Here is a 23,015-nt window from a genome sequence, read left to right as displayed (position 1 = left end):
TCTGGAATAAAAACAAAAAATGTGTGGGTTTTGGGGAGAAAAAAGGTTTAAAACCTTAAACTTTTACTTGCGTTCCAATGAGCACATCTGTTTTTCCTGGTTTAGTTTCAGGTAAGTCACATAATAACTAGTTGTGGGTAATTAACTAAGTGCAACTTAGACATGGCCTTTTAGATTCAGCCCTGTTGCATTTATTAAAAAATATATTGATTGACAGGGATGTATTTGGCTTTTGAAAAGTGTGTTGAACAAATAAGGTCTGTAGCACTAGGAGAAATGTAATAGTTGAGCTGAGTACTAACTTAAAATTACGATAGCTTTATTCTTTGTACAGCTAGAATTCAAAGACACCTAATCAACATATCGCTGAAGCTTTTAAGTTAAACAAACAACGTAACACGTAGCTGTATGGTTTGTTTCATCATTACCTTGTATGTTCAACTTATAGAAAACAAAAAGTAGCTTGTACCACTTTTTAAATTGGCTACCTCGTAATTTTAAAACTGCCAGCAGCCTATAGTCAGATTCTACTATGCGAAGTGCTCTGTTTCTTGTTTTCCTTGATCAAGGGTTTTCCTCTGCTTCACTCTCACTTTGTATTGTGCTTTGTTTTCATTACTTTTTCCAAGGGCATGTAGATGTTTTAAAGATTCATAGGTAAAAAAGTCTTCCTCAGATGATGAGTGAGAACAAGAGGAAGAAGGATTTCTGCCTTTTTAATCTGTTTTTTCTCTGCGACAAAGAATGTCTGCCACTTCTGTTGTAATGAAACTGAGGCTGTGTTATAATGGTAAGTTCTGTCTCCAATAAAATTGGCTATGACGCAGCCTTTCTAGGTGTCTGAAAACCAAAAATGTAAGAGTTAGTATACATGTGGGAGGTGGTGGTGAGGGAAATAAATTTGAGCTCTCTTATTCCTTGTTTTTCATTAATTTCCCATCCCAACTTTGGACCTTTTAAGATGGGTATGTCTTTATTGAACTCAGTTTCCTGGTGAAGTTTTTTGTTTCCATGAGGCTGAAGGAAAGGATAACAATGAAGTACTTCTGAGGATTTTTCAAGTTGTTTTCTTCTTTTAATGCTCTAGTCCTCTGGGTATCAAACCTCATCTCCTCCCTCTTCCTTGAAAACAGAAATAAGGTCTGCAAATTCTGAGTTTGACCATGTTTCTTTCATTGATAACTCCACTGGAAATAGTAGTAGTAAACAGAATGGTTTTAAAATTTATTTTAAGCTAAACTTAGATGGTGATGTAATTTTTACTAGCCACACGCACAAAAATGCTTGTGAGGAATGAAAAGCAAGAGAAAACAGTGCCTTGTTTTGGTTTTGTTTTCCTTTTTATAGATTTAATCTGTGCCTTAGGTCATTATATAATTGGGGGGGGGGAAACTTTGTGTTAGTTTTTAGGTTATCTTGCACCTGTTTCAGCTCTTAAGAAAGAAATTGGATTCCTGCTGTTAACACAAATGAGAATATGATAAGGCCTAGTATGCTGTGGAAGAGAATGTTAATTTTATACTGAAGAAGCTGCAATCTACTTTGAAATAAACACATAGCCATAGAAAGTGTAGAAGTAGAAGCATGGAAGTGCAAATGTGTTTGTGGAAATGAACTACTAGCCTTGAGAGTAAAATTGTGAGACTGTGGCAAAATGCTGTTGTATGGGAAAGAACTGACTAAGCCTGCAGAGCAGATAATGAGCCAGCTTTGAGAAATAACTCTGGGCAAAGAATTGACACAAAAAAAGCCCCACCCTATTCTAAAGCCCTCAAGATGGAGGCTTTGATTGCTCTTAATTGAAAATAAACCTTAGTAGCAGTTTTAGGAGTTGAGGACCTCAGCATTGCTGATTAACACCACTTCAGTTACATGCTTCTCAACTGGATGAGTCTGAATAAGGAAATGTTAAGATAACCTGTAACAGGTGTTTGAACCTTAGTATAGTAGATTTAAATAAAATTGAAAGTTCATTTAAAAGACAAAACAGAATTTAGAAATGTAATAAATAAAAACCAAAATAGATGTCTTTTCCAAAGTGCAGAGGGTTTAACAAAAAGGTAATGAAGTTGGCAATAGTTGTAGAATTATTTGAGACATCTAATACAAGGTGAGTGCATGGATCATCATTCATTTAGGTGGTGTCATTATTCCTCTTTCCATTCTCCCTCCCTTCTAATCATACTTATGCTTGTACAGGAAGGCTGAAATGTAGCATGTCAAATATTAAGTAGACCCTTCTTTCAAAAACTGTGACATGTGCTTAGCAGAAAAGGGTCAGGAATCCTTCCCACTGAACTCATGGGTACCACTAAATGACTGTATCTGGTTTCACTGAAAATCTAGTCATTATCTTATTACAATTGAGAGGACTAACCATAAGGCTGGCCAACAGCTACCCTTTTCCTTGTCCATTCTGTTAGATTTGCATGTTTTCCACAGGGGAGAGAGCTGGGAGGGGAGTTGCCATAGGAGTTGGCTCCAGACCCTTCATCTGTGCTAAGCCATAAGCAAGTGTCAGCTCCCCTTGTACTCTGAGCTCCTAAGAAGCATGGTGGTCATGAGGACGGGGTAGAAATGGTCACACACTAGTCTTATTTACCCACATGTGGAAAAGGTGGGATAAAAGAGAAACTAATTGTGCTCATCCATCTTGTTGGCTTTCCATCAGTGTGATAACTGGCATAAGTCATCACATGCCAAGGAGCCATGGGCTGTGGGTAGAAAAAGGAATTTGCATTCAAAAATACGTCTTTGAAGACCTAGGGTTTTTTTATCTAATCAAATGTACTGAGTCACCAAGTCATAAAAAAGAATGCTGGGAGAAGGCTCCCATAAGTACTGAGTTCATTTACTTTACAGTGATTCTCATCATTTGAGAAGAGAGAACAACTTCTAGACTTTCTCTTTTTAATGAAGTGTCAGGAGGGAAGTTGGAATGGACTGGCTTGAGTGACATTGTGCTTCCAGACACAGGTGGTGTACACCCTAAGAGTCAGGAGTGGTCCTTTGTAATATGGCTAAGCTTCTACAAAATTTAAAAAAAAAAAAAAATCTGTGAATGCTATTTCTTTAACATCAAAATATAGTGGACTTCTTCTGTTTAAAGATACCTAAATCAGGTAGCAGAAATTAAGGTCAGTCCAAAAAATTCAGTAGTGCTGTCCACACTAGTTTGTAATGACCAATAGTACTGTCAAAAAAAGGACTGGAATAAAATGAGTGTATTGTACTACTTTTCCTTGATGTTCTCCAACATTCTGCTGCTTGAGGATTTTCTGAGTTAGCAGACAACATGTATCTGTTTAATTACCTTATTTTTTTCTTTCACTAATTTGTTGTTTGAATCTGTGTAATTTTTCAGTTTGGAGTAGAACTACACACTTAAGTTCTACCTGGCAAACAGAAATTTATCATTCAAAGCAGAATAGCAGACACCTTCAAAATTTTAAAGCTGAAGGGAACTCTGCAGAAGAAAATACTTTTCCAGTATTCTGTTATAGGTATTGGTGCCAATAAAATACGTGACAGTAGCAAATAACGTGAGATAATTAGATGTCCAAAAGGCATTCAGTAATTTTTTTTTATTTAGAAAGAGATGAATAATCTTTGGAAGGAATATATCTTCAGCCAAAAACTGGCTCAAGTGACTCTCCTTGTTTATTCCAATAAAGTAGAGATAATGAGTGGGATGGATTGGATACTAATATTTGCATATGAAATAAATTTTTCTATTAGTTAAATTAGTAAGATTGGACACTAGAGGTGTTAAAACAAAGGAATTAAACTGTAACGGTAAATTATATTAGCTCTCTGTAAAAGGAGTTCCGTAATTTTGGGAGAGGCAAATTCCTACCTGCAGTAGTGAATTTGTACAGAAATAATTCATCAGCTACTCGAATCTCCTAGCAAAGTAGCACAACATTTCCATTATTGTGTGATGGTTATCATTTCAGTAAGATAAATTACCAGTAGTAAATCACTGTTCTTTGCCAGGTTGCTATTATCATGATCATTTTTTCTCTCTACCCAGTGTGGCTTCTCTAGTATTGAGGGAGAGGATCCTGCTGAAGGCTGAGGTCAAGCAGCAGGAATTATCCAGCACTCCAAGGAAAAGGATTGTACTTTCCCATTGCACATAAAATTAGTTTGGCTAAAAGGTTCTGCCTTTGTGGAAAGCACTCTAGTGTGCATGTTGACTTGAGACTGGAAAACAATCCTGTGAAAGTCAGCCTGTGAGCAAAGGATGGTTGTACGCAGTAGAAGACTTCATATCCCTGAAGTTACTCTCACATACCTTACCATGATGGACTCAAGTAACTGTAGCTCGATGTTCAGGATCTTGAATATCATCTGAACACAAATGTGTCTGTGTTGGGGGGAGGGGAGTTATGTAGGATTACTGTACTTGTTTTATAATGTTCATGCTGATGAATGACAATTTGATGTCTTTACACCAATCAACTGGAAAAGTACCTCTTTTGCAGTCCTCAGGAGGACCCTCAAGGTGTGTATGTACTACAGTTACTCACCGATATAACCTTTGCTGTGCTGCAGTTTGTGAAGGTTTTTTGGAGGAGATGAAACTCTTGCACTGGATTTTCATGTGCACTGTCTTGCTTGTCAATGACAAAGAAAGTGATGGGGTCTATTGTGTAAAGAGAGGTTGTGTATTTATATTGGGGGTTGTCATAGTTTTCACGTAATAAAAATGAGGAATAGCTAGAACGTGGTAATATTCTAGCTTACATAAAAAGTTTGTATTAAAGTACATTTTTACTTATTAAAGGAGGTAACAGACCTTCCAGCCTTATTTTTGTGCAGATTGTATGTACTGTAACACCACACATTAAGTGCTTGCTGAGAATAATGACTTCTGTGGAAGGTATGACGCTGAACTAATCAGACCTTGGATTTGATGCAGCATCAATCTGTCTCCTCCTCTGCTTTTGTGAAAAGACTTGTTTTTGGGGATGAACTCTTTTCTTCCCATCAGAGAAGCGATAACTGAGTGTTTCCAGGGTATAATTTTGTGTAAAAGGTCACGGTCTCAGTCAGATTGGGCTTAACTTGACAGTTGTTTGGGGGAGGCTGCAGGAGGTTCTAGCTGGCATCTGCAATTGGGTCCTTGTTTTGTTCCACAAGTCATAGAACCAAAGTGCTGCCCTGTGGGAGCACAGCAGTAGGTTACCAAGGCTTTCTGAGTTGCAGGGATGGGTGCCCGGGCACTGGGGCTGCAGGGGTGTCTGAGGAGAGGCTGGGGCTGCCCTGGGCCAGACACAGCCGATTCCAGCGGCTCCAACCACCCACGGCAGGGCACAGCTGAGCCCGCCAGCCGAGGTGGGGGCACCTTGGGGAAAACATGTTTGAGAAGGGAGACAACACTCCTGAGAGAGGAGGGAACTAGAAGGACTGATAACCAGCAGCGTGACCACCAGCTTGGAGGAGGAGGTGCTCTGTGTTGAACAGATGTTCTGAAGAACATCTGAGGGCCCATGGAGAGCCCTCGCTGGCCTAGGGGAAAAGTGAGAAGGAAGGAGCAGCACAGAGAAACAATTATATGTTGACTGTAAACACCCACTGCCACCCTGCTCTGCTTCTTGCCTCACTGGAGGGACTGAGAGTCACCTGTGGCAATAGTAAAGGAGGGAGGAGAGTTTGGAGTGAACATGAGCTGGGCAGGAAAGGTGTTTTTCCTAAGTGTTATAATGTTTGTTTCTTTTAATTTTGTTTCTGTTCCCAGTACCTGAGTCAGTAAATAAATACTTTAAGTAACTGGCAGTAAATTAAGTTAATGTTCCTGTTTTGCCCACAGCAGGAGCTGGTAGGTGTTCTCCCTGCCTCTGACCCATGAGCTCTCGCTCCTCATCTTCCCACTTTTTTCCCTACCCTCACCCAGGGAGGGGGAGCGAGTGAGCATGTGGGGGGGTGTTGGGCTGCCAGCCAGGGCCCCCACCACAGAAACTAGAGGTGATTCAGTCTCTCCCCGGGGTTTAGTCACTCTTACCAGCAAGGAAATGACCAAGATAATATGAGTGTGTGTTCTGGCTGTGTCCGTATTCAAGCTCTGCCCCAGCAAGCTGTGTGTTCTGGAAGCCATGCTGGCGTTACTTACCCTCTTTCTGAGGTGCGGATAGAGGAAAGCTTAGGGATTCTGAAAAATAGCCTTAAACCGAAATATGCTGTCTGCCTGAGATGACAGCAAACTGGGCAGCTGGCAGTTTTACAAGGCTAAGGTGCGATGGAAGCTTTACCCTCAGCTCCTTCTTAAAAGGTCTGATAGTTGTTTGTAGTAGGATGGTGAAAGATAACAGAGCCAGTCAAGCTACCGACCTACTGGAGCTGTAACCCTGGTAACAGCGTGGTTTAGGTGCGCTGCCCTGCTCCTGCACAGGGCTGATATACAGGCAAAGGAGTTCTTTGGGGGGAATGTTGTAGAGAAGAACATGACTAGGGGACAATTCAATTAAAAACATTTATTCTGTATTCTTACTTCGTTGTTAAGAGTAATGCTGGTTGGTTGTTTTGTAAACATCCTTTAGTTTTGTGTTGGTCCCTCTCCTCCTCCAATAAAATACAACTTCAAAAATGGGATTAATGACTTTTTACTAGTAGGAATAAGAGCATTCTTGAATATCTCCAGTATCTGATCACTTTTGTTAGTCAAAAACCCCTTTTTATGTCACATATTCATAAGCTTAGCCATTTGCTTTTCAGCAATTGCAGCAATGTTTCCACTTTATAGCCAACCAATCTCTTCTTAGCCTAAGGAGACCGCCCCCAGGCTGGAAAAATCCAGACTTAATGGCTTGAGACTGGGAGATCTGTTGATACACTGAGGTTATACAGTTGTATGTATATTATTTTTAATGTATGGTAACAGTTTGGTTTGACATACTTGCACAGGATTAGCAAAGACTAATGCTTGATTTTTAGTTTGTAAACTACTTGAAGATGCATATGGGGTGAATAAAAAAGTAATTTGGTGACTCCCATTTAAACAGACTTAAAAAAATTGTTTGAGTCATTGCTCATTTACATAGTAAAAGTTGATTCTCCTCTTCTTTGTAATGGGTGTTACAGGTAGTTCCACAAATTCTGTCGTGTAACTGTTTTGACCTGGGAAGTTAATATCCTGATGTATCTACTCCTTTTATGGTTGAAGGGTTTGAGTTAGGGCTGCTGCAAATTGAGTTTTACGTTTGCATGGTCATCTTTGTTTTATAAAGGGTAAATATAAAGAGGGAAAAAAAAAAAGAGGAAACTTGAAATTGGTCAAAAGAGAGTAACTCAATAAACATTTATACATTTAAATCTATTACTAATTAGCACTTTATTAATCAACCTGGGTAGGGAAAAAAGAAATGAATGCAAGTATTGCTTTGGTATCATCTTCATAGAAAGGATCTGTATAAAAATTATTCCAAATTAATTTTTAGTGGATTTTTTTTCCAAATCACAAAATTGCTCATCTCTATTACTTAATTCTTTTATTATCCTTTAAGCATCATCAATATCAGTTTGCAATTTTCGGTCTTGTTTGAGACAAAACAGAAACTTTTTAAACATTTTCTAAAACCAAAAGTATTATATCTTGGTGATGAAAACAACTGTGATGTAGCTTTTCAAAAGTGCCTTAAATGTTCTGAAATGCACTTTATCATAGATACCTAAGATGATCAGTCATGCTGAACTCTTTGAAGTTTGTTGAGAAATGTCAGTGTAGACTTGAATTACTTATTTGCATACAATGTGAATAGTTAAATTACATATTAGAAATATAGATCCCCTACATACTTACTTCTATCAGACACAACTGCATTTTAAATGTTTAGATATTGGTCCAGCCATAGCTGTGGCTTGATAATAGTCTCAGAACACCTGGGATCTTCTAGCGAGTTCGTGGTATAAGATTAATGGTGTTCACCTGCTGAAGATGTTTTTAAGTGCATATTATTTTAACAATTCTGTCTATGTGTTTTAAAGGGGCAAATTGCCCTCAAGAAGGGAAGGCAAGTGCAGTGTCTGAGCTGGCTGAGTGTAAAAAGAACACAGGGAACCATCTAAAATTACATTGCAGCATCTGGAGACATCCTCAACGTCCTGGTCTTCTGGAAAGGCTTTTGTCTCCCTGTAGTTGATCTTTACAGTTGTCGTGGCTAAGCAAAAGCAGACAGTCTGCCCTGGACTGGTTATGTGTAAGTGGAGCAGAGATGTGTCTCTGTCTTTCCTACAGAGTTACTTCTTGTCTGGTAAACAAATGGAGTTTACATTTCCAGTCTTGCACGTATTTTTAGATACCTTTTAAAGGGGAAAGAAATTCTACAATGAGTCTCTTGCCATCATAGCAAATAGCTTCTTGTACACTGAAATACTTGGAGAGCTGGCCCTTGGCATTCTTCCCCCCTGCCCTGCCCCAGGGAGAAGCAGAGAAAAGATGAGGAGATGAGCCCTCTCGGGCAGGCACTGCTGAAGCTTAATCAAGTGTGGCTTTCAAAATCCCTTTATCTTTGTGCTCTACAGAACAGCAAGGGCTATGTTTAAAAGCACTGCAAATGGACAAACCAGAGTCCTATGATTCTATTACATCTGTCACTTTGTAATGAGCTTGTATCTCTATCTATCCATCTTTTATGAAACAGTTCTTAACGGAATAGTGTCTGCTCACGCCAAATGGGGAAAAATGTGTAGAGGGTCTCTTGAAACTTGCTGTAAGGAGAAGCTTTATTTGAAGTTAAGGCAGAAGAGTTGTCTGACGCAAAGGGGGAAAAAAGTGTTTCTCCTGGAAAGAGCTAACCTGTGGAGTATTTGTTTATTTGTAGTGTGGTGCGATTTTCTTGGTTCCAGGATAATTTCAGTGCTCCACACCTAACTTTCTCTCATGTCTTTTTCCTCTATAAGGATTTTTGAGACCGCTTCCTATAATTGCTGTAGTTGAGAAAGTGTTTGAGAAAAATCTATACTTAGATCAATAGCCAGACACTTTTTTTTTTTTTCCTATTTTGTAGGTAGTGACAATACGGTTCTGTCTCCAAGGAGAGTGTACACAGTGAATCTTCCTCCGGAGGGTTACGTCTCAGTTACTCCAGATGCTGTTAGTATTTCAGTTTCCGAAAACTCAGACAGTAGTGCTGACTCAACAGGTAAGTCTGGATGGTCGTTACTATGATGAATTTTTCTCAAGAGAAGCTTCTTAGCAACTCTTATCAGGTAGCGATCCATATTGCAACAAATAAGTATTTAAACTATTGCTGCCAGTGGGTGTCACTGTTTTGCAACATAAGCAAAATGAGGATGTACATCCCTATGTGTTCATTTCCGTTCTTAGAGTTTGGAGACCAGATTCAACATTTGTCTGGTTACAGCCACATAGTGCCACTGGTCTTACTGAAGTTTCATGAAGTGTAACTGCAGATAAAGTCTTCAGCTCCTGCCACTCAAGTGCCATGTGTATATCCATATTATGCCTGCTTACAGTCATATTATTTTTAAGAGTAAATGTTAGATGAATTTGTTTTAATAAGTTGTATTCCTGATGTTCTGAGGAATTGGGCAAAGACTTAACCTTTCAAATTTAACTCTCCCAATTAGAACAGATGTTTACTTAATTGGAGTTGATGGTTTGGAGATACCAATCCTTTAGTGTTGAAAGGCTCTCTGAGAAACTGTGACCAGGTAATTTCAGAACCATTATTTAGTGTTGTCAAAGGGTGCAAGAGAAGAAGCACAGGATCTGTAAAGAAGTGGGCTCTAAGTTGACCTCCATTAAAAACATGGTTTTCTGAAAGACGTTGCCAGAATTAAGTTGATTCCTTCTGTCTTGGAAGGAAGTCCTAAGCTCAGATAAGACAAATTAATTTAGTTTTTTCAGTTGCTATGTTCCTGTGAATGTATATTTGTCCAAAGTTGTGTGTCACTGTCATTTGCTGCTAAGGGCACTCTACAGCAAAGAAAATAATCCAGGTGAGCGTGCTGAAGTAAAACATTTGATAAGCAGTGTTTATTAAACTACTGTATCTATTTCAGCCTAGAGGCTGCCTAAATGTAAGGAAAACTTGAGATGTAGCCTGCAGATACAGAAAGGCAGATGCTCCTTGCCTTTGAAAACAGTACCCACAGGGTGAATGTTCAGCTTGGAAATTGCGTCTGCACTCTATTCTGAGCTCCATTCAGAATCTGAATACAAGTAAAACTGTCAAAGTAGTGCAAGAGGCTGAAGCAAAGTACAGCATGACTGGTGGCACATCAAGAATGTTTTAAGTGTGAAATAATTTACAGACATTTTTGGGCTTGAGGAAGAAGTAACTATCGGTGCAACATAACAGTAGATCTTCATACTGTTGGGATTATGGATAGGAAGGTGTTCTCATGCAGTTTCCAGGTTGTGCTTTTTTCTTTATGTTAGATAGTATTCATGTTCGGAATGCAGAGTCTGTTTCTAATCTATCCTTAAATTTGTTTAATTACACAGTTCTCTTTGGACAGTTCACCAAGCTTCTGTTTCCCAGCATGTTGTATTCAAGCTGCTTCTCTCCCTCCTTGCCATATAATCTCTGTTTATTCTTTGATGTGATCTCCTTTCAGATATTAGAGGAACGCTCTCCTTCTTCTGTGCTTTGCTAATAAGACTAAATGAAGTATCATAATACTTTGTAGGTAAATAGACCTATAACATTCACTTTTGTACAGGGACTTAAGTGACTTCTAAATAAAACACTAGAATATAGGCCTCTGAACACAACTGCAACTGAGATATATCATTACTGAGGTATCAGCCCAGAACTTCTGGGGCAAATTTGCACGGGGAAAAATTTAATGAAATATAACAAGGGAAAGTGTAGAGTCTTGCATCTGGGCAGGAACAACCCCAGGTTCCAGTATAAGTTGAGGAATGAGCTATTAAGAGAGCAGTGTAGAGGAAAGGGACCTGGGGGTCCTGGTGCACAGCAGGATGACCATGAGCCAACACTGTGCCCTTGTGGCCAGGAAGGCCAATGGCATCCTGGGGTGTATTAGAAGGGGGGTGGTTAGTAGGTAGAGAGAAGTTCTCCTTCCCCTCTACTCTGCCCTGGTGAGACCACACCTGGAATATTGTGTCCAGTTCTGGGCCCCTCAGTTCCAGAAGGACAGGGAACTGCTGGAGAGAGTCCAGCGCAGGGCAACAAAGATGATTAAGGGAGTGGAACATCTCCCTTATGAGGAAAGGCTGAGGGAGCTGAGGCCCTTTAGCTTGGAGGAGAGGAGACTGACCTTATATTTGTAAACATTAATATAAAGGGTGAATGTCTTGAGGATGGAACCAGGCTCTTTTCGGTGACAACCAGTGATAGGACAAGGGGTAATGGGTTCAAACTGGAACACAAGAGGTTCCACTTAAATTTGAGAAGAAACTTCTTCTCAGTGAGGGTGACAGAACACTGGAACAGGCTGCCCAGGGGGGTTGTGGAGTCTCCTTCTCTGGAGACATTCAAAACCCACCTGGACACTTTCCTGTGTAACCTCATCTAGGTGTTCCTGCTCCGGCAGGGGAATTGGATGGTCTTTTGAGGTCCCTTCCAATCTCTAACATTCTGTGATTCTGTGAAATTTACTCAGCTTCTGTTTAAAATCTATGAATAAATCAATGTGTGCGTATTAGATGTTGATATATTGCATAGCTGTAAAGTAGAACAGAATTTAGGATTGTGTTATATTGTTCATTTTTAGGGTCATATAAATATTTGTTTGGTTTTACAACGGATAGATTATTGACCAGTGGGTTTACTTGCTAATTTTTTAGATTTAATCTTTTCCTCTAGTATTTCAAAACAAATGTACTCAACCGTGAAAGCAATAATAGTGTTTTGGTGTTGCTTAGTGACAGTATTGACTGTTTGATGGTGATCTCTCTTAGCTTAGTTCCTAGTCACAGTGTTCAGGAAGAGCAGGTTTTGGATTTTTTTTAACAGTTAATAAACAGATAATGCATTTTGAATTTTGGGAGACTTATTTTTAAGTTGGTTTGTTACTTGACTTTACAGTTTACCACACAATCAAGAAAAATTAAGTTTAAAGTGATCTTTGGAGGCTTTTAATCTCTGTTCTCTTTGCAAGGTAGACATGACTATAAATGTTATTCTTGCCAGGTATTTGCCTAATTTTTCTTAAAAACCTCCCTGTAGGGAGATTTTTCTTGCATGCCCTTTCCATTTACACTGCTGTTTCAGTACCCATTAATGCTAGATCTTTGTTGCTGCAGCTTAAGACCCTTATTATTTGTTCTATCTAAATAGGGATTGGAAAATTAGATATCTGTGCTAATCCTGCACAATTGAGGTCCATGGTTAACCTTACTTGTGTGTTTAATTTGAGCATGCACATAACTTCTATTGCAGGATGAAGGCTGTGATTTCAGGCAGTGCTCATGAAATACAAAAGGAACAGCTGAGGCAATCACACCATGGATTATTTAGTTCACCTAGATTTACTGGTATATCCCTTATTTAAATTTTTTTTAAGGTAAAAAAACTCCAATGAGAGCCTTTGACATTGAAGAAAAAAAGGAGAGCATGCATGTCTGTATGTACGAACATTCTATATATATAAAATAAATCTGTTTTGTTTGGAAGTGACTCAGGTAATATTCCCAAGGTACCAGCTCTGTAAGGTATAAATGCAGGTCTAGTGTGCAGTGGTTTACTCCTAATCCTATCTGCACAGTATATTTTGAGGGGCAACAGACTCTCTTCTGTTGTGTTTCTTAAAAAATGGAAGGATGTTGTGTACATGCTGGGTAACAGAACGTTGCCTTGCTAGTCTTTTCTAGCCTTTGGACCTAGATGTAAGGGAAATAAATTACGTGGAAATTCAAACAAACAGAAACCTGACTCAGGATGATAATTTCGTTGTTTGTCAAACCTGTCTCATGAAAATAATCTTACTATATTTGGAGTTTAAATTTTTTCAGTTAGTTATGTATTAGTGTGATTTGCTGTGACTTTTCAATAAATTAAGTAAACCAAATCCATGTTTATTTGAATTAATATAACAAGATTATTAAGAGGAATAGGTCTGCCATGGCTGATATTTCATGGCATTAAATTAGTCTGTGGAAGAATGAAATAGTCAGTAGAATATTAATTTAGACATCAACTGTTTTTGATAGGTTATTTAACAGTTAAAGTTAACTACAGTTATAAATTAAAATAGTTTCTTGTCAGCGCTAAGATATGTTTAGGTTTGTCCACTATTATTCTTCTTTAAATTAGTAGTTGCCTTATGGTTGATACTGTCAAATGGAATGAATCTTATCCAGACTGGCTTCTGAACAAGAGGGAAAAAGAAAAAGGCGAAGCAGGCCTGTGTGAATATTTTGGTATCTCTTTCTCCATCTGTCTCTGCATGTTGTTTTTAGCACTTCAAATAATTTTTCAAATACTTTCAAATCATTCTCTCTGTGTCAGAAAAATTGACCAGTTATGCCTTTAACATTACACAGTCACCTTGTGATGTATGTATTAATGACTGATGGCATTGGGATTTAAGGTTTTCTGAAGCATCTTGGCTTCTTTGTGTACTATTATATTTTTCCCAGAGGTGGGGGTTCGAAAAACTGCTCTTTCAGGTTTGTTGTCTTCATGTGAGCGTGTGATTGATGAACCTGTAGTAATGAGAAGAAAAATCTGACTGCCTTGTTTTTCAAGAAAACAATGAAAAATTAAATTTATCCAACATTCCTACAATAATAAATTAGACTTGGGTGTCCGGTGTAAAGATTCCCTTGATTGTTCTGGAGGAACTGAGTTGCTGTGATGATATGGTCATGTCAGCCTTCTGTTGACTGAAATCAGTAATAGAAATTGAACAGTCCAGGGAGGAAGTAATGCAGAGAACTTCTTTTGTTTTTCATGTGATTTTAATATTGGCTTCAGTAGATGTTAATGCATTGCTAACTTTCTTTTAGCAATAGACACTTTTGACAAGGGCATTAAAAATATTTAATGTCAAAGCCATAGCTAGGTTATCATCCATCACATTCTGGTCGTAAACTCAAAATCCTCATAGCTTAAAGCTCCTAAATCAGAGATCAAAAATAATTAATTATTATCAATTTATTGAGAAATATTTCTTCAGGAAGACTTACCTGAGAAATACATCATCATGTTTAAAAGGGTGTTCTATACAAAAGGAGGACACAGGAAACTTTAATTACATGTTCCTTAACTTACTAGGAAGCAGTAGCTTAGTTTTCATTTGTTTAGCATTTTAGGTTCATAAGTTGAAGTTAAATTGTGGAGTTCTTGCTTCTTATTTTAAGACGGGTGAAACAATAGGAAATACTGTATCTTGCATTAAAATATGAATGCTAAAAATGTAACCTTATTCTAAAAGATAAGCTGTTTGATTTTATTTCTTCAGCAATGTTTCTTCTTGGATACTCTAAGCTATGATAGAAGAATATAACACATAAAATTATTTATTTGTGCACAAAACAGTGTGCTGGATTATAATTTCTCTCTGAAGTGTTTTAATATTAAAATCATACTTTTATGTAGAGTCCCAAAGTGGTGTTTGGTGTTTCTTAGACTCATGGCAGAGCAAATTCCAGACCGGAGACTGTGGAAAGTAAAAAGCCTGTGCACAGGAGTTTAGGAATATGCAGTAGTTGAGGGCACCTGGAAGAAAAAGAGCATCCAAAGAAAAGTATTCTTAGGGTATTTTTTATTTTTTAATTTCATATACCATTCTTTTTGTTCTTGCAGTGTCTCACTATTTTTCCTTCATATTTTTGAACTGCAATGCGGTATTCAGCTGATAATATTGTGTTGTTACTATCTGGTTAGCAACCTACCCAGTTTTGGTGAAACCCTTCATGCAAACAAGAGAGCAAACGTGTGCGCTGCATCCCGTCTCCTAATGAGTACGTTTTGGGGCAAAGTTTTAGCTGGGAGGAGGAGTCCAGTCTGGATGCTCCATTCCCATGCTGAGAAGAAGTCCAGCTAGGAAAAATGAAGCAAGAAAGCCTTTTTTTCTACCTTTTGGGATCCAGCAAGTCTGAAATAACGTGGAAGGTGGTACTTGCGTGGGACACTTCCTCACTTAGTTGAATTTGCTTGTTGGCGTGAAGTGGTGCAGTTGTACATGTAGCTGGCCTTTGGACTCTTGCTTTTTTTATTTGTTTGACAGAAAGGGAAATGCTGAAAAAGAATTGCTACTGCTGCAGCAAGAGGTTTGAGCTGAGAATATGGATTTAGAGATCACTTCTATTTACATACAAGCAAATCAACTTATTCAAATCAGGTGCACCCCAGGAAATTATGAGCTGTGTCAGTGCAGGATGGGGAGATTGGGGGGGTCCTTAGCAGACCTCCTGAAAACTACTGCATTTCTTGAGTTTAGTTCTGATGGCCAAAATGTTTGGACTTACTGATCAGCAAAAGATAAAATTGGCAAAGGCGTAATCAGGTGGTGTCTTATCTGTCTGTTGTGCCTTGATTCACTTAAGGTTTAAGGCAGCCATTTTAGGAAGACTTAATAATGTTTAAACCTGTGTTTGTTGTTAAGGAGATGCCAGTGTGAATCATGTGCTGGCTACTTAGGTTCTTGGCAGGTGTTTGGGAATGTGATAGATTACAGAACTAATACACTCACCGCACCAAAAGCACAGTATATTTTTAAGCAGCTCACACCAGCAGCAAACCTTTTTCACTGGTGGGTAGCACCAGTTGTGAAACTCGAGCACGATGAATCTCTTTGTAGCCTCCAAACCAGAGGTATCGTTAGACCATGTAATTTAATCTTCTGTACCTGTTAGAGAGGTCTGACCCCATATTGAGCTCAGCAGTTTGTGTTTGCAAAAAGAAAAACAGAGCACATTTCAAAATGCAGAGGCTCCACTACTTGGTAATTTATTCTAATAGTTAATTGGCCTCAGTATATTTAAAAAAAAATAAGGGGGCAATTTGAAAATTGCTTTTTTTTCTGCCTTCTTCCATTTGAGCGAAGAGCCTTTATTAAGCAGTATTTGCTTCCCACAAAGCAGCACAGTAATCAAGTCACCATCAATCTTTTTTTATTTGATAAACAGATTCACTTGTGTATTGCTTTAAGATATTTACTTCAATACTCAAGTCACTTTTGTAGCTCTTTTATTTATCTCCCTTTTCATAGCATTCTTTTAAGAATATAAACTCCAGTACTGTGTGCAGTTTCTGTGGTTTCAACAAGGCCATGTGTTGAAATAAAATAGTCTTTGTATTTCTACCCACTACTCTTTTTTTTCCCAGTATGTTAAAACATTGCATCAATGTTTGTCTGCCACGACATTCCACCAAGAGCTCCTGTTATTTGGTATGTTGATAGCTTGGCCATTGCCAAAAGTCGATCTCTTAGAAAATGTTTTCTGATAAACAACTGCATTTGGCTACTTCTGTGGTTTAGGGTCTGGGATTTTTTGTTTGGCTGTGTTTTGTTGGTTTGGGGTTTTGTTTGTTTGTTTAGAACTAGGTTACCAACTAGTGCTTATGTATAAATTTGCATTGCTTTTTGTGTATCAACAGTAATTTTAATGTTAATCACTGATGAAAAAGCCAAGGAGCTGCAAGTTTCCCCGCAGTCCCTGCAGAATGGGCTTATTTTAAATTGTCTGTTGTTTGGCTTTTTTTGACACAACTCAAACTGTATCTCAAGTCTCAGTGCTGAGAGTTCATAGGCTCTGTGTTGCAAGAAAAGGGTACCAAAGCTGTATTTTTATTTTCCCTATATATTAATACAGCACACATACAATTACTTTTCTGAATCTGGTATCTGAAAGAGCTATGAAAATGAAGATTGACTCTCCTGAGCCTTGTGGTAACTTCTTGTGTTCTGAATATTTAAAGCTTTTAACAAGACAAATTGAGGGAACTGTGGCAATTTGAGGGTGAGGATTCTGTATTTGCAAACAAAAAGTAATAAAATTATTTCCATCCTATTTTAGTCCATTAAAAAAAATATCAAACAACAAATCTATTTAAGGATTCTTACAGATGAAAATCATATCTAATGTAGGATTTAATTAGGTACACCCAGATAATGAAAGATGCTAAATAATCATCTCCAAATAATGAGATGCTAAAGTACAGCTCTTAACCTAGTATTATAGTCAGTGTTTTGCAACACAGATGCACCAAATAATATTTCAGATGATAACATTAATAAGTAAATATGACTGACGTGCAGATATCCAGGTTTTTCTTACAACTTGCTGAAGAGAGGTTTTTTGTCCTGCATTCAATAACTTCTAAACCTATTCCTGTATGTCTTGTTTCTGTCTTTTCCTTTCCTCAGACCTCTTAGCGTGGGTCTTTCGTCTTCCAGAAAGGATAGTCTGGACTTGCAGATTGAAATCTTATTTGTAAAAGAGTTGTTACTTTAAAATTGATTTTCAATAGTTTGGCCAGGAAGAAGCAGTGATGATATGTTGGTTCTGGATCTTTTGTATTTCTGATTGTCGAGTTAAGTCTTTTTAAAATTTCTGTTAATGAATTCCCCTAGTTAATTTTGGATGTTCTGGTTTTAATTCTCTTCCAGTTTGCATGACAGTGTTTGTTATTAAAACAATGTCTTTGTGCATGATAAAATTATAGGAGATAGCATTCTGTGATTTAGCTCTGTCCTTGCAGAAATTAATTTGTGACTCTGAGTTTGCGAATGGCAGATTTTCCTGAGCTCCCAACAGCTTCAGGCGTTCTTGTGCGTATGTCATCCTCAGAAAGCTGTAGCAGCAGTGACACCTCTGTTAAGGTTGTTAATATAAGCCTTTCCATAATGTTCCTGGTGCTTACAGATTAATCAATAACTTGGAAAGGGAGTGGTCTATGAGGTTAAGCAACTTTCTCCTCTACAGCCAGTTTCCTCTTCAGCATAACTGTACTTGACATTTTGGGACCAGTTACAGTGACAGATGCCACAAGTAGAGATGTTAGACAGCTATAGCTGAAGAATTCTGTACTTCAGATGTTTTCTCCTTGAATATCCTTTCTGCAGACCTTGTATTTGTTGATAGGTGCAATGACATTCCTAATAGATAAAATCACCACAGGTTTCTATCTGAAATGGAATAAGATTAAATAAGCATTCTTATTTTCAGAGTTCAGATAAAGTATTTAATCATTTGTTATCTCAGGCTTAATTTAAAATAAAAATCTAGATCCAGTGGTTCTCATATTTACAGGGGCACTGTTGTCAGTTGACTTACATCACTGGAATTAAACTGCAAGGTTAAGAACAACCTGATCAACTTCTCTAATTTAATATTGCTTCAGAAAATTTTTAAATCTTGTTCTACATGAACAGGAGAAGGTTTCCTTTCTAAAGTGACACCTGATTTAAGAGTTGTCCAGAATTCTTGTCATGTGTGTGTTTAATATTTATCATATTGACTTCCAAGGAACCAAATGTATACTTAAAAGGAGGCGCTTGCTCATGTGATCACTTCTTTTTGGAAATCGTTCTTTAGTGTACTACAGGTGATATAGATTATAAACATGTGAGGCGGGTGTAGCTTGGGCAGTCACCTACAGAAAACATCTCCAGACTACTGGAATCCTATAGCAGTATTATAAGCAATTTCAGTGGTCTGTCAAGCAGGCAGCTAGAATCAGATCATCGCCTCTCTTGATTTCACAACAAAGAAGTCTGAACTTCCTGAAGGTGAGTGTGAAATTCTTCAAGAAACTCACTGCTGCCCACTGAGGGTTTTTAAACACAGGACTGGGCTATCAATTGAAAGTGTAAGTATGAATCACTAGTTTAGGTTTATATACAATGTAGGAACCAGTCATTTCTAACTACCACTGTCTGTAACTATTTACATCTTCTAAATGCTAATATATCCACAAGCATATGGGACTATTACAGAACTTGTGCATCATGGTATGGATGAGGAGTTGTTTAATGTCACTGAAGTCTTCAGGAGTTCTCATGTGATAGTTTCTAACATTAAGACATTAGTAGACACTACATTTAAAAAAAAATCTGGAAAATAATTTTGGAAGTGGAATGAAAAAGAATTCTGCCCCAAATTTATAATCCAAATTCACGTGTACTGTTAGGAAAGGCTGTAAATGCTGAAAATGTATTAAGGAAAAAATTAATTTTATAGTAATAGGATTCATAGGCAATGCTTTACTTTACCCGTAGCTCCACATTATTGGTTTATTAAAGATCTTTGATTTATATTTCTACAACTATAAATAAGTATGCTTATAGATGCTATGAGTATTAGTTAACTTTCTGCATGCTTTTGAGAAAGCATTGAACACTTGATTACTGAAAATGTACCTTGGAAATGAAATCTTATTCCTATGTGTAGCACAGAAAGCAGATGTAATCCTGGTATATGCCTTTACATTTTAACAAAGAGAATATTCGGTTGGAATACAGAGGGCAAATGTATGCTTGAGCAGAGTAAGAACTCTCCAACAAGTGCGTTTTTAATGAGACATATTTACTTTGGCTGTTACCTTCATTTTCTTTAGTGGTGGTTGTCCTTCATTGTGTTTGTTTCTTATTCCTCCATGATACAATCAGTGTCTCAAACTGAATCTCCTCTTGTTTACATGCCCCTAAATCTGAAAGTAATTCAATTAAAGTAGGTTCGGTGTGTCAGGTGGCAGGAGGAGAGGGAATTAGGCCCTTTATCTCTGTGGCATTTTTCTTTTTGTTTTATTTTAAATACAATGTTGTGAAGACAAACATTTTGGTTGAGCATCCCCTCCTCTAATAGATGAGCCTTACAGAATGAAGAGGCACTGTGGCCTTCTATTTTCTCTTCTTTCTTGACTGCATCTCTTTAGCTTCCCATATAATTTTTCTGTTCTTGCTCCCCACCCACTGCCACACTTCTCCCCTCTCAGCTGGAGGGTGCTCCCCTTTCTCCCTCCTTGCAGCTGTGTTGCAGGCTTCTTGTTGTCACGGTGACAGCCAGCGACTGATTGGAAAGGAAAAGAAATAGAGAACAGCACCAACAACCACCTTAGATCCCAACAAAAAGCCAATGCTGTTAGAGCTGCTGCCTCACTTGAGCCAGACACCCAACACTTTGGAAATCTGACACTGCTTGACCACTTTCACCTCTTTATTTAGTAACAAAAATATAATCAAGACCTGAGTTTTTGTACTTAAATTGTCATGGAGCAGCAGGGAGGAGAGTCACAGTAACCTCCAGTGCTCTGCCTATTAAACTGTTGGTATTGAACCAAAGCAACATGTTACTGTCCTACATGTCAAGACCCAAATATCTCCTGACAACATACTTGTGAATACTGAGTATGAGAATGTGACCCTGGCTCACCCTCTCGCTGTTTAGGCTCATGTTGCTCTTCAAGGAGACTTGTTTCAATGCAGTGTTTTCAGTTCTCACATTAAAAACAAACATAGGGAGTAGGGGACAGGAGTGCTGTTTGAATGCAGAATTTTTCTTGTTACATATTGTCCTGCTGTACAAATACTCTGGACACTGTAAATACGAAGGAAAAAGCCCATTTCTATCATGGAGTAATTTAGAATCAGTATGGCTGTGTGGACAAAGAAGATGAAGACAGCAGGAAGAAGAATGTGTGAGTAGTAGTAACCATGTCTCTTTTTTCTTTAATAGTTTCATGTGTTTTGTATAACTTACAGAAGGTGCTGGTGTCTCATGTTGGAAGTCAGAATCAGGCCTCCCCAATTATTGTATTTTATTGTTATTCTGTTATAGCAGCTGTTTTAATTTATGGCAGTTTGTAGTGTTACAGCCACACATTGATATAGCTTCCAGTAGGTGTCCACCTTCAGTCCACTCTTGGGAAATTTATTGATCTTTGTCTTTGGTTAGTGCCCTCTGCAAAATGTACAGTTGGCAGTGTTTTGAAGTACTGAACAACCCTCAGTGCAACTGAAACCGGGGCCAGTCAAGCTTTGAAACTCATCCTCGATCCAACTCTCTTTCCCAGTACTTTTGTTAAATCATTTTGTTTGCTAGTTTCATGCTATTTCCTTCCATTTTATGCCTGCAAGTGGAAATTGGTTCCTAGTTGGAGCACACCCTGTTAGTAATTTAAACTTGATCAGAGCCTTCTGTGTAGCAGAGCAATGGAGAAAAAGGAAGTCTCTTCACTGTAGAGTCAGGGTCACTCAGTGTTGCAGGATTTGCACTGCACATACTGTTCATCAGCCTCACTCACCCTTTCTCTTCCCAGCAATCTGTAGAGGGCTGAATACTGAAGTTATGTTGATATAGCAAAAGACAGAAATACCAGCACACACAAATTTATTGCTGTAATCTGGCCAAAATGCACTACAAGCAATCTAAGTGCATTCCAAGGATCCCCAGTTGCTTTGAACGGCATGTTCTGGCTGACCAAAGCTACTGCAGTTTTTCTGACTGCTACCAAAGTGGTGTGTTCTTTTGCTGCATCTGTGTACCATTAGTTTCATTTCCCAGCTACTTTGGCAGTGTGCAACTGCATGAGGAGGCATTAAGGCAAATACCCTGTCTCTCGTGGTAAAGAGCAAATCTCTCCAACAGCTGCGACTCTGGGGCACAGTACTGGGTGATTTGTATCCAGCTGGTGATGCTCCACCTCACAAATTCCTCTGCATGAAGTCTGAGTGTTCACAGACTCTCAGCTGGTGTAACCAGCACAGCTGTACTGATGGGAATGCATCTGCTCGTTTGCAGTAGCTGAGCACCCAGCTCTGTATGGAATGTCACCTTTGCTGTGGGCCACTGCCAACATCTGACACTTTTCTCCATTTCTGGATGCAGGAATTTTAAACAATAGTCTTGAGCCTCCAGTCTTTGCCTCACTGGTCTAATGGCAGGTGAAGTTTTGTGTGAATTCAGACCTGCTCTGCCTGCCTGCTTCTGTATTTATCCATAAGAATTTAGTTACCTTACTTTCCCAGAGCTTTTTATTTCTGGGTGGGTTGGTGGTATTTGGCTAGGACTTCCATACTTCTCACCCTACAAACTATCTCTCTGCATCTTGTTGCTAAGGGAGTAGGAGAGAACTCAAAACCAGTTTTACAGAACTATTTTTGCTTTGTTAGGCATATGATACCAATTTTTCAGCAGTCTAAGTTAATAAGCATGAATGAAAGGCTTCTTAAGCTGTTTTTTTTACAAGAGATTTTTTTTTAAAGCTGAATTGATAAGTGTTAGGAACATTGAGAATATGCAACACAAGCCTAATATGCTGATAACTCCAACTTTAAGGTGTTTAGAACAAGATGAAAAATGCCATGTTACCAAAAGTCTTGCCTACTAGAAACATATTTTGCCAATTCAAATTCATTTAGTACATGAGTCTTAGTGGGTGATGTGGTGGTGGGATTTTCATGACCGGGACCAAAGTGTGAGTGTAGCACTGAGCGGGTTATCAGCATCCTTGCACAGCTAGCCACAGAAATAAATTTATGTTGTTTCTTTGCTTTTCGCTGGCAAGTAAGAATTACACTGTCATAATGCCAGATATAATATTAGATAAAAACTTTGTTTATGTAATTTGCAAAATAAACTAACTAGATGCAAAACTTAAGTATAATGAAACTATAACAGTTGCAACACCTTAAAGAGAACCTAGCAAACATTTAATAAAAAAGATGCATCCTTAACACACGAGGAGCTTAATTCCTTTCATGTTTCTGTCTTAAATCCATCTTAGGTACTTTCTTATCTGGATGTTTTAGGTTTGCAGTGTGTTTACAGACCATTCTACATTTTTAGTATACACTCAAGTCTATTAGTATATCAGTGTTTTTTGAGTATTTACAAATGGAAACATTTCTCAGTCTGTACAAATAAATACCTCTATTTCTTTGTTCATCGTCTATCTAAAGATGAGATGTTAGAAGCTAATACTCTTTATTACATGTGCCCTTTTTTATATATAGAATGATTTATTATCCTGATTGTAAAACTAAGTGTAAGACATGATTTACAAAAATGACAAAGGCATGCAGCTCTTTAGTTGAGAGGATAATGATTTGCCGTGAAACTTCATGGAAAGTGG

At 38.2% G+C, this 23,015-nt stretch overlaps 1 protein-coding gene across 3 annotated transcripts in view; it reads left to right on the top strand.

Annotated features, from left to right (window-relative positions):
- Positions 1-23,015, top strand: part of ERICH1 (glutamate rich 1) — an 88,917-nt gene that overhangs the window by 19,688 nt on the left and 46,214 nt on the right. For all 3 annotated transcript variants that reach the window (XR_013922007.1, XM_080342306.1, XM_080342307.1), the window contains one exon: positions 9,009-9,143. Coding sequence is in view for 2 of the 3 variants with exons in the window: in XM_080342306.1 (XP_080198432.1) it covers positions 9,009-9,143 (135 nt within the window). In the remaining variant the exon portion in view is untranslated. The remainder of the gene's footprint in view (positions 1-9,008; positions 9,144-23,015) is intronic.

The sequence above is a fragment of the Nesoenas mayeri genome (genome assembly GCF_963082525.1).
Source record: "Nesoenas mayeri genome assembly, chromosome: 3".
Classification (NCBI taxonomy): domain Eukaryota; kingdom Metazoa; phylum Chordata; class Aves; order Columbiformes; family Columbidae; genus Nesoenas; species Nesoenas mayeri.
This window is presented reverse-complemented; position numbering and strand designations above follow the sequence as displayed.